The sequence below is a fragment of the Somniosus microcephalus genome, chromosome 23 (genome assembly GCF_052327205.1).
Source record: "Somniosus microcephalus isolate GS21.2 chromosome 23, FLI_Smic_1.0, whole genome shotgun sequence".
Taxonomy (NCBI): Eukaryota; Metazoa; Chordata; class Chondrichthyes; order Squaliformes; family Somniosidae; genus Somniosus; species Somniosus microcephalus.
This window is the reverse complement of record NC_141009.1, coordinates 71,114,989-71,127,914: the sequence shown is the minus strand read 5'-3', so window position 1 is coordinate 71,127,914 and position 12,926 is coordinate 71,114,989. Positions and strand designations below refer to the sequence as shown.

At 47.3% G+C, this 12,926-nt stretch overlaps 1 protein-coding gene across 1 annotated transcript in view; it reads right to left on the bottom strand.

Moving 5' to 3' along the window:
* The window catches only part of mamdc4 (MAM domain containing 4), a 365,757-nt gene that overhangs the window by 320,428 nt on the left and 32,403 nt on the right, over positions 1-12,926 (bottom strand). The window contains exon 2 of the mRNA XM_085965967.1: positions 9,693-9,833. Coding sequence (XP_085822093.1) covers positions 9,693-9,833 — 141 coding nt within the window. The remainder of the gene's footprint in view (positions 1-9,692; positions 9,834-12,926) is intronic.

Below are 12,926 nucleotides of genomic sequence, written 5' to 3'. Positions count from 1 at the left end.
AAGCTGTCTCAAACTTCACAACGTAATCGCAAAAGAGGATCACCGAACCATTTGGGTCACCCTCACAATAGCAGGGTCCCAAGTCAAAATGGAATTGGATACAGGATCAGCTCTAACCGTCATGAATCGACGAGACTACGAGCGGCTATTCTCACACATACCCTTGAGAGAGACATCCATTGTCTTGAGGACGTATACGGGGCAAAAAGTATACCACAGAGGAAAAATAAGGGTGCCTGTCGAATACAACGGCAAGAAAATACGGAAATTGTATCTCTACATTCTGCAAGATGGTGGACCACCGTTATTGGGACATGAATGGATCAGAAAGATAAGTTTAGACTGGCACTCCATTCAGGCACTGACGGTGGCTGGTAAAAAGGATGACAACGTCACTCCTGGACGATTGTCAACAATCTTAGCTGACGCCAAAGAGGTATTTCAACAAGAACTGGGCACTCTTAAAGGCGTAACCGCCTCGATAAAAATAGAGGAGAATGCAATTCCCAAGTTTTTCAAAGCAAGACCGGTACCATATGCAATTCGCCCAGCCGTCGAGGCAGAGCTGGAGAATCTGGAGAATGCAGGCATGTTATCTAAGGTAGACTGGAGCGAGTGGGCGACACCCATCGTTCCTGTCATGAAGAAAACGTTAAACAATAAGTCTGAGGAGCCAAGGAAGGTTCGCATCTGTGGTGACTTCAAGGTGACAGTGAACCCAGTCCTTCACACAGTACAATATCGTCTTCCAAGGATAGAAGATATCTTCGCCTCACTATCTGGAGGGAAGCGTTTTACAAAAATTGACCTAGCACAAGCATATTTGCAGATGGAGTTTGAAGAATCCTCTAGGAAGTATCTCATGATAAACACTCACAAAGGTCTTTACCAGTATAATCGACTGGTATTCGGAGTAGCATCAGCTCCGGCGATATGGCAAAGAGCGATGGAACAAGTCCTGCAAGGGATTCCGGGGACTCAGTGTTACTTGGATGACATCCTAGTGACAGGTGAAGATGACAGTGAACACCTTGCCAACCTAGAGCAGGTGCTCACTAGACTACGTGAACATGGGCTACGAGCCAATCGCCCCAAGTGCGAGTTTTTTAAGAAACGGATATCGTATTGTGGCCACGTGATTGATGAAGAGGGGTTGCATAAGTCCCCTGACAAAATTGAAGCGGTAGTTAAGGCTCCAGCGCCTGAAAATGTGTCGCAACTGAGGTCATTCCTCGGATTGGTGAATTACTACCATAAGTTTTTGCCGAATTTGTCCACAATTCTGCATCCACTGAACGCCCTACTACGAACGGGAGTAGCATAGAAATGGAGCGATGAATGTAAGCGGGCCTTTCAGAAGAGTAAGGACCTAATCACTTCAAGAGAAGTATTGGCTCACTACAACCCATCACTACCGATAAGACTGGCGTGTGATGCGTCTCCCTACGGCATTGGGGCGGTACTGTCACATAAATTCCTTGATGGTTCAGAGAGGCCGATAGCTTTTGCGTCACGCTCGTTAACTTCAGCCGAGCGTAACTACGCCCAGATTGACAGAGAGGCCCTCAGCCTGGTGTGGGGGTGAAGAAGTTCAATCACTACCTGCACGGTCAGAAATTTACTCTACTAACTGATCATCAACCTCTCGTCTCCATTTTCAACCCTCAGAAGGGCGTACCGATAATGACGGCACAACGGCTACAGAGGTGGTCCCTTTTCCTAGGGGCACACCAATATGACATCGAGTACAAAGGAACTAAACAGCATGGAAATGCTGATGGATTGTCACGCCTACCGTTGCCGACGGTGAAAGAAGAACTGGCAGTGGATCCAGTGGAGTTATTCCACTCGACTATAGTTGAATGTCTCCCTGTGACGAATGCAAACATAGAAAAGGAAACACGAAATGACCCGACACTCTCCTGGGTCTATGATTTAACGGTGCAGGGATGGCCAGCACATGGCGAACCACTGTTGCCAGCATTCTCGCCGAGAAGAGAACAGCTTTCAGTGTGCCGAGGAACCTTGATGTGTGGATCCAGAGTAGTAATTCCACCCAAATTGAAGGATAGAGTGCTCAATGAGCTTCATAAGGGTCATCTGGGAGGGGTAAAAATGAAGAACTTAGCCAGAGCGTTTGTGTGGTGGCCGGGAATCGATAGAGAAATCGAAGAGATGACCAAGAGCTGTACAGGATGCCAGAAGGTCCAAAACGCCCCACCACAAGCCCCTCTACATCCATGGGAGTGGCCCTCATCTCCATGACAAAGGGTGCACATTGATTTTGCTGGTTCCTTTATGGACTCGATGTTTTTAATTGCGGTGGATGCACATTCAAAGTGGCCAGAGGTAATAAAAATGTCCTCAACCACCACAGAAAAAACTATCACAGTCTTACGAACCATATTCGCCAGGAATGGGCTGCCTGAACAGATTTGCTCTGACAATGGACCACAGTTTGTGTCTGAAGAGTTCCGGAGGTTCTTAAAGAACAATGGTGTTAAGCATTACACATCTGCCCCATATCATCCAGCCACTAATGGATTGGCCGAGAGGTTTGTTCAAACATTCAAGAAGGCTATCAAGGCAATGTGTAATGAAGATATACCCCTACAACACAAGGTGGACAACTTCTTGTTTACCAACCAAACTCCAGCCATGATGTTCTTCAATCGAAGACTACGATGCCGCTTGGATTTGGTTAAGCCAAACGTCAGAAGAGATGTGGAGAACAGGCAGTTTCAGAATATGAATGAAAGGCCGACCAGGAGTTTTAAGATAGGTCAACCAGTTTTGGCCCGGGACTACCGCACAGAGAAATGGCAGCCAGGAACGATCTGTACACGGCAAGGACCTCTAATGTATACCGTGGACGTTGGAGAGAGCATTGTAAGACGCCATGCTAACCAGATTCTAGAGTCACTGGAAAACGTCAACTCCACACCACGATCTGATACACCTGGCGATGAAACCGAAGTACCAATTGCATCCACCGCAGAATCGGTGATATTGGAAGCAGACGAACCAAACAACGACATTGATCCCGACTCAACCTTGCCAGAAGAACCTGATATCCCAAAGAGGCATTATCCAGACAGAATCAGGAAGCCTCCTCAAAGACTGAACTTATAATTGCTTAACTTCAACCAACACTGGCGGTGCTCCTGCTGCCCAGGAAGGGGGGAAAAAGAGTGGGAGAGCAATAGTGGTAGGGGATTCTATAGTAAGGGGAACAGATAGGCGTTTCTGTGGCCGTAGACGTGAATCCAGGATGGTTTGTTGCCTCCCTGGTGCCAGGGTCAAGGATGTCACTGAGCGGCTGCAGGGCATTCTGGAGGGGGAGGGTGAACAGCCAGTGGTCGTGGTCCACATTGGTACCAACGACATAGGTAAAAAGAGGGATGAGGTCCTGCAGCAAGAATTTAGGGAGCTAGGTGAAGGATTAAAGAGCAGGACCTCAAGGGTTGTAATCTCTGGATTACTCCCGGTGCCACGTGCTAGTAAGTATAGGAATAGGAAGATAGAACAGATGAATGCGTGGCTAAAGGGTTGGTGCAGGGGGGAGGGCTTTAGTTTCCTGGATCACTGGGTCTGCTTCTGGGAAAGGTGGGACTTGTACAAGTCGGACGGTTTACACCTGAACCAGAGGGGAACCAATATCCTTGCGGGGAGGTTTGCTAGCACTGCTGGGGGGGGTTTAAACTAACTTGGCAGGGGGATGGGGTACAGAGTGGAGCTATAGTAGGGGGTGATTTACAGCCAAATACAGAGGGAAAAACAAGTCAGCTGGGAAGGCAAAGCAAATATGTGAAGGCAAAAGAGAATATGGCAGGGCTGGAAGGCATTTATTTTAATGCAAGGAGTCTTGCAAATAAGGTGGATGAACTGAAGTTGTTGTTGAACACATGGGAGTACGATATTGTTGCTATCACGGAGACATGGTTGAGGGAGGGTCAGGACTGGCAGCTCAATATTCCGGGGTATAGAATCTTCAGGCGAGACAGAGGGGGGTGTAAAAGGGGAGGGGGTGTTGCAATATTAATTAAGGAGTCAATTACTGCTGTAAGGAGGGATGATATATTAGCGGGTTCCTCTAATGAGGCCATATGGGTAGAACTTAAAAACAAAAAGGGGGCAAGCACTTTGCTGGGAGTGTACTATAGGCCCCCAAACAGTCAGGGGGAGATAGAGGAACAGATATGTAGGCAAATCTCAGAGAAGTGCGAAAATAATAGGGTAATAATAGTGGGGGATTTCAACTTCCCCAATATAAATTGGGATAGTCAGAGTGTGAAAGGCTTAGAGGGTGCAGAATTCTTAAAGTGCATCCAGGAGAGCTTTTTGAGCCAACATGTAGAAAGTCCTACAAGAGAGGGGGCGGTACTGGACCTAATTCTGGGGAATGTAGCCGGGCAAGTGGTGGAAGTGTCAGTAGGAGAGCATTTTGGCGACAGTGACCACAATTCGGTGAGATTTAAGGTGGTCATGGAAAAAGACAAAGACGGCCCGGAAATAAGGGTTCTAAATTGGGGGAAGGCCGATTTTAATGTGATAAGGCAGGATCTGGCCAAATTGGACTGGGAGCAGCTACTTATAGGAAAATCCGCATCAAAACAGTGGGAGACTTTCAGAAGGGAAATAGAGAGAGTACAACGCCAACATGTTCCTGTAAAGGTCAAGGGTGGGACCAACAAGCAAAGGGAACCTTGGATGACAAGGGATATACAAAAATGCATTAGAAATAAAAGGGGGGCTTTTGGCAGTTACAAAAGACTAAAGACGGAAGAAGCCCTAGAGGAGTATAAAAAATGCAGGGGCATACTTAAAAAAGAAATTAGGAGGGCGAGGAGGGGCCATGAAATAACACTGGCGAGCAAAATAAAGGAAAATCCTAAGATGTTTTATAAGTATATTAAGGGCAAGAGGATAACCAGGGAAAGGGTAGGGCCCATTAGGGACCAAAGTGGCAATCTGTGTGTAGAGCCAGATGATGTAGGCGGGGTTTTAAATGAATTTTTTGCATCTGTGTTCACTATGGAGAAAGACGATGCAGACATAGAAATCGGGCAAGGGGGCTGTGACATACTTGAACATATTAGCATCGAGAGGGAGGAGGTGCTAGCGGTTTTAGCAGGCCAAAAAGTGGATAAATCCCCAGGCCCAGACGAGATGTATCCCAGGCTGCTGTGGGAGGCAAAGGAGGAGATTGCAGGGGCTCTGACACAAATTTTCAGAACCTCTCTGGCCACAGGGGATGTACCAGAGGACTGGAGAACAGCTAACGTAGTACCATTATTCAAGAAGGGTAGCAGGGATAAACCAGGGAATTACAGGCCAGTGAGCCTAACATCTGTGGTAGGGAAATTATTGGAAAAAATTCTGAGGGACAAAATTAGTCTCCACTTGGAGAGGCAAGGATTAATCGGGGATAGTCAGCATGGCTTTGTCAAGGGTAAATCATGTCTGACAAATCTGATTGAATTTTTCGAGGGGGTGACTAGGGGGGTGGATGAGGGAAATGCTGTGGATGTGGTTTACATGGACTTCAGTAAAGCTTTTGACAAAGTCCCGCATAGGAGACTGGTCAAGAAGGTAAGAGCCCATGGGATCCAGGGTGCCTTGGCGCGTTGGATCATAAACTGGCTGAGTGGCAGGAGGCAGAGGGTGATGGTCGAAGGTTGCTTTTGTGACTGGAAGCCTGTGTCCAGTGGGGTACCTCAGGGATCGGTGCTGGGTCCCTTGTTGTTTGTGATCTACATAAATGATTTGGATGAGAATGTAAAAGGTATGATCAGTAAGTTCGCAGATGACACGAAAATTGGTGGGGTGGTAAATTGTGAGGAGGAAAGCCTCAGGCTACAGGACGATATAAACGGGTTGGTCAGATGGGCGGAAAAGTGGCAAATGGAATTTAACCCTGAAAAGTGCGAGGTGATGCATTTTGGACGGACAAATAAGGCAAGGGAATACACAATGAGTGGTAGGACCCTAGGAAGTACAGAGGGTCAGAGGGACCTTGGTGTACATGTACATAGATCCCTGAAGGCAGCGGAACAGGTAGATAAGGTGGCTAAAAAGGCATATGGGATACTTGCCTTCATTAGCCGAGGCATAGAATATAAGAGCAGGGAGGTTATGATGGAGCTGTACAAAATGCTGGTGAGGCCACAGCTGGAGTACTGTGTGCAGTTCTGGTCGCCTCACTATAGGAAGGATGTGATTGCTTTGGAGAGGGTGCAGAGAAGATTCACCAGGATGTTACCTGGGATGGAGCGCCTCAGCTATGAAGAGAGGCTGGACAGGCTGGGGTTGTTTTCCTTGGAGCAAAGAAGGCTGAGGGGGGACCTGATTGAGGTGTACAAAATGATGAGGGGCATAGATAGGGTAGACAAAGAGGAACTTTTCCCCTTAGTAGGGGGGTCAATAACAAGGGGGCATAGATTCAGGGTAAGGGGCAGGAGATTTAGAGGGGATTTGAGGAGGAACTTTTTCACCCAGAGGGTGGTTGGAATGTGGAACTCAATGCCTGAAAGGGTGGTAGAGACAGGAACCCTCACAACATTCAAGAAGCATTTGGATGAGCACTTGAAATGCCATTGCATACAAGGCTATGGACCAAATGCTGGAAAATGGGATTAGACTGGACAGGGATGGATGGGCGGCGCAGACACGATGGGCCGAAGGGCCTCTTTCTGTGCTGTAAAACTCTATGACTCTATGACTCAATGTATCTAGCAACCGTAATTGTAATTGTAATTAGTTATTGCTTAGTTGTTGAATGAATGTTATGTACTGTTTATCTAAAAGGGGAGGAATTGTTGTGTATGTACCTTTAAGGGAATAACTGGTCTCAGACTGCAGTACCGGCAGTGACCACCCCTGTATAAAAGGCCCTAGCAGGCTTCTGTAGTTTCAGTTTCCAGGTTGTCTCCATTCAGTAAAGACTTGTTATAATCAACTCCTGCAGTCCGTGTCTCAATTATACACGGACATAATAATCGTTCCCTGCAGTCTGTTGTCTAATTATTGAAGAACAGAACATTAAGATACACGGATATAACAGAAGGCAAATGGCATGTTGGCCTTTATTGCAAGGGGGTTGGAGTATAAGAGTGAGGAAGTCTTGCTACAATTGTACAGGGCCTTGGTGAGACCACACCTGGAGTACTGGGCACAGTTTTGGTCTCCTTATCTAAGGAAGGATATACTTGCCTTGGAGGCGGTGCAACGAAGGTTCACTAGATTGATTCCTGGGATGAGAGGGCTGCCCAATGAGGAGAGATTGTGTAGAATGGGCCGATACTCTCTGGAGTTTAGAAGAATGAGAGGTGATCTCATTGAAACATACAAGATTCTGAGGGGGATTGACAGGGTAGATGCTGAGAGGTTGTTTCCCCTGGCTGGAGAGTCTAGAACTAGGGGGCACAGTCTCAGGATAAGGGGTCGGCCATTTAGGACCGAGATGAGGAGGAATTTCTTCACCCAGAGAGTTGTGAATCTTTGGAATTCTCTGCCCCAGAGGGCTGTGGATGCTGAGTCTTTGAGTAGATTCAAGGCTGAGATCGATAGATTTTTGGACTCTATGAGGATCAAGGGATATGGAGATCGGGCGGGAAAGTGGAGATGAGGTAGAAGATCAGCCATGATCTTATTGAACGGCGGAGCAGGCTCGAGGGGCCGTATGGCCGACTCCTGCTCTTATTTCTTATGTTCTTATGATTCAGGGAAAACAAGCTTGCAATGTTACATAAAATAAGCTGCAGGATCACTGACCCCAGGAGAAGATGGCCAAAAAACAAAATAACCTGGAGCTCCAGATGAGCTAGGAATAGATCAAACTCTCCTTCAAATTCACCGTCTTTTGGATGAGATGTTAAATCGAGACTCCATCTGCTCTCTCAGCTGGATGTAAAAGATCCCACGGCTCTATTTGAAGAGGAGCAGGGGAGTTCTCCCCGGAGTCCTGGGGCCAATACTTATCCCTCAATCGACGTAACAAAAACAGATTATCAGGTCATTATCACATTGCTGTTTGTGGGAGCTTGCTGTGCAGATTAGCTGCCACGTTTCCCACATTACAACAGTGACTACACTTCAAAAGTACTTCATTGGCTGTAAAGTGCTTGAGGAGATCGTGAAAGGCGCTATATAAATGCTCGCTCTTCCTTTCTGCAAAGGCCCCAGTCAGAAACCTCAACATACACTCAGTTATATCAAACAGCAACGAAAAATAATAATACGAACAAAACCGGACGGACCACCCGGCACTGACCTCGGCACCGGATTCGGATACGACAAAGACACACCCAGCCCAGTCGACCCTGTAACGTCCTCCTCACCAACATCTGGGGACTTGTGCCAAAATTGGGAGAGCTGTCCCACAGACTAGTCAAACAACAGCCTGACACAGTCATACTCACAGAATCATACCTTTCAGCCAATGTCCCAGACTCCTCCATCACCATCCCTGGGTATGTCCTGTCCCACCGGCAGAACAGACCCACCAAGGGTGGCGGCACAGTGGTATACAGTCGGGAGGGAGTGGCCCTGGGAGTCCTCAACATTGACTCCGAGCCCCATGAAGTCTCATGGCTTCAGGTCAAGCATGGGCAAGGAAACCTCCTGCTGATTACCAGCTACCGCCCTCCCTCAGCTGATTAATCAGTACTGCTTCATGTTGAACACCACTTGGAAGAATCACTGAGGGTAGCGAGGGCACAGAATGTACTCTGGGTGGGGGACCTCAATGTCCATCACCAAGAGTGGCTCGGTAGCACCACTACTGACCGAGCTGGCCGAGTCCTGAAGGACATAACTGCCAGACTGGACTTGCGACAGGTGGTGAGAGAACCAACACGAGGGAATAACTTACTTGACCTCATCCTCACCAATGTGGATGGAGCCTGGATTGGGAGCCTACAGGGCTCTCTTCACATCAAACTTCTCATCTGACCGGGTGACTGGCCCCAATAGCAGCTGTCATCAGAGGCCGATGGTCTTGGAAACAGCGAGTTGATCTCTGAGTTACTGACGAGTCTGCGCTCTGACTATTAATCAGAGGGACCATTGGTGAAAGGCGCCCAGTATTTGATTGGTCACAAACTGTAGGAGTCCATGTGTCTGCTCCATACGGCAGGGCTGTGTTTACAAGACAGTTGCATAATCTAAACTGGGTTGCTAGTTGGATTCTTGACTTCCACACATGCTTGCACAGCACCTCTGGTGATCTCTCCTTCAGGAGCTGTGTATCGGACTTCCACGCTAGCTGAAATTGTCAACTATCCCTTAGCTTTCCTTTTACCCAGTGGTGGAAATCAAACATCAGATTCATTTAAGTGAAGAGGCGTGAGTGATGAGGATTTCCGCTCTCCTTGCGGGGCCTCCATTGAGTACAGCGCTAACAGTGGCTCCTTGTGAATTGGGAGGTGGGGTCCTCTGGCTGGGGTCAGTGATGTGTGTCAGGGTCCACACAGAGTGGAACACCCTAGTATCGCCCCATTCCTTTCTCCTTCCACAAGCCTTGACCCCACTTACACAGTCCACTTCAACATCCTTCCCTGCTAACTGAGTCCACGCCTCTCCTCCCCATTGTTTGGAAAGGTTACCCCACTTTGACTCCCCTTCTTATGCCTCACTTCCTCATTTTTACCTCGTCTCCCCAGGGTTTGGAACCCTTGAAGCCTCCTGTTTACCTTTCCCGTTGATGGTGTGATCATACATCGGGCCATGGTTCGTCAGGTTTGGACCTTTCCCGTTATCTTGAATCCACTCGAGGCCGATTGTCACGTTTTGTTCCCATTCACAAAAATCAGTCTCGAAATTGCAGGAGATAGCTGTAACCAAACAACACATTTCAGACCCATGCGTTGACGATCAGTGCATTGCTTCCAATGTTTCGGAGAATACGCCCTCCCCTATAACAGGAGTGTGACGGACAGTGTATTATATAAAATAACAACAGAAAATGCTGGAGAGAAATTAGAGTCGGCGTTTCGGGTCGGACCCTCTTTCAAAACTGGAAAGAAAATGAAATAGATCGAAAGGCAGGGCTGGGAGAGAACAAAAGAAGTGGAGAGACATTAAGAGGTATTGAAAACGAGACGAGATGGTGATAGGACTAGTGGAGACAAAAGACGGCTCTAGATTAGGTGTGAAATGTTCTGGCAGAATGGGAGACAGCTGCCATGTGGGAGAGAGAAAGAAAGTGTATTATATAATATCAGCATTACCTTTAAAGGAACCCCAGATCTAATGGAAGGTCAGGACCCTACCATCTGTGCCTGGGGGTGGGGGCTGTGTTGGCCTCGGACAGCCCCCTCCCTATTAATCCCCCACCTCGCACCCCCCCCCATGAACCAAATGGGCACAAGCAATCCAGGGAGGGAATATCAAACACAAAGCAGCAACCCTTCCCCACTCCAAAATAAAAGCCCTCATTTTTGTGTTTTTACGCTAGGTACTCCTCAAGTTCGGTGTCCCTGGGTTACTCCTGTAAATGCACCTCGAGTCCCTTACAACCTGGAGTGTGCCTTTACCTCTCCAATTTTCAGGTAAATGTAGCAAGAGCCAATGGTTTAACAGAGAATCCTTGTCAATGTACTATGGCTTACTGGAACATACCAGGTGGTGTGGGGTAGGTAGATGAATATTCCCCCCATCAGACTGAGGTGCGGACTATAAGCCAACAGACACATTTATTTAACATTGAACAGGTAAATAAGCAGCACTCAGTACAATCAGGATGCTTACAGTAATTATAAACTTTACTATTCTTACTGAAATGTCAAAACAACTTGAGATTGCACGAGCTTGCTGTAACCAAAGAGAACTTTTCCTGTGCTAATCCTCGGCATTAAACTGACTCTTGGAGCACTGTCGCTCACTTACTACACAGTGAGACATCACCAGGGGATCAGACCTGGCTCAGTCCCTCTGGCTGACTCATATAAACTATTCAAACCCCTTTGAATATATACTGAAACAAAGCACGTTAAATGAACTGTACCTCTCCTAATTACATTCAGTTAACAGACATTCACAGGTTGTCAACTGCATAAGTTTTCACAAAATCACAGAGTCTTATAGCACAGGAGGAGGCCATTCAGCCCATCGTGCCTGTGCCGGCTCTTTGAATGAGCTCTCCAATTAGTCCCACTCCTCTGCTCTTTCCCCATAGCCCTGGAAATCTTTCCCCTTCAAGTATTTATCCAATTCCCTTTAGAAAGTTACGATTGAATCTGCTTCCACCGCCCTTTCAAGCAGCGCATTCCAGATCATCATAACTCGAAGAATGTTTCCTCGTCTCCCCCTCTGGTTCTTTTGCCAATCACCTTAAACCTGTGTCCCCTGGTTACCGACCCTCCTGCCAGTGGAATGTTTCTCATTATTTACTCTAACAAAACACCTCATCATTTTGAACATCGCTATTAAATCTCCCCTTAACCTTCTCTGCTCTGAGGAGAACAACCCCAGCTTCTCCAGTCCCCCCCACATCACTGACGTCCCTCATCCCTGGTACCATTCTAGTAAATCTCCTCTGCACCCTCTCCAAGGCCTCGACATCCTTCCTAAAGTGCGGGGCCCAGAACTGGACACCAGACTCCAGCTGGGGTCTAACCAGTGTTTTATAAAGGTTTACCAGAACCTCCTTGCTATTGCACTCTCTTCCTCGATTATTAAAACCATGGATCCTGTATGATTTTTTAACAACCCTCCCACCTTCAAAGATTTGTGTACAGACGCCCCGAGGCCTCTCGGTTCCTGCACCCCCTTTAAAATTATACCATTTAGTTTATCTCGCCTCTCCTCATCCTTCCTACCAAAATGTATCACTTCACACTTCTCAGCATTAAATGTCATCCGCCACGTGCCTCTTTGCCCATACAAGTACATCTGCAATTATAGCAAAGATCAGAAGGATCTCCCAGCCTCTCTGTCTGGACATGGCCAAGGTGTCAAACCGACTAAACTGAATAGCAAGATGACAATAAGTGTTTCTGAGGAGAAATGCATCTCAAGTCCCCCATGTTTGCCCCCCTACCCGTGTCAGGGACCAATGTTAATGTTGTGGCGAGTGATAAAGAGCCTGATGAGCAAATGTTTCATTTTTGTGATTCCCACGTGCCACAGAGGAGGGTGTGATCACGAGTGAGTGCATGGCCTGTGCCTCACACGCACAATCGGGCACCATTCGAAGCCAGACATGGGCGAGAAAGCCCAGCAGAAGCGACAATGCAGGAACTGCTTAAAACTCAAGCCCCAGGCTTCTGAGAAAAGGGCAGGCCTCTGCAGAAAAATGCAGCTGAGAGATTTCAAATATAGAAAAGGCAATTGCATTGGCAAGCTCAATGGTTTTGTTATGAATTTTGTATTTTTAATCTATTTATTGTGTTACAAACTGTATTCGGCCGAAGCAAAATATTTCAGAATTTTAAGTAGGGTGACGATATTTTCTAACCCGAGCCCGGGGACGCACAGGGTGGGAGTGCAGGACGGAATATGCAGGATGTGCAGCATAGCGAGGCAACATTTTTTAGCAGCCTATATTTTAACAGTTGCACATCTACAGCACAAATAATATAATTCCCGTGAGTGTGACGTCACAATATTGAAGCCCATTCCGACACGGTTCATAAATAATTCACTAACACTGCTCAGGAACGTCAGTTTTTCAAACCCATTGTCTGTACGGCCTATTCAAAAAATCTCTTTCTTCACACCACTGCCCAAGTCATTTATTTTTCACTGATTTATTAAAGATTGCTGCGCTATCAAGAAACGATTAGTGGGGCGTGGGATCACCCTGGACAGTAAGGGCAGCGGCCCCTCCTCTCACACATTGATGAAGGGGGGGGGTCGCTCTGAGACGGTCGAGGGCGGGGGTTACCATGCTGCTTGCCTCTTGCATTATTATAATGGAAATGGCG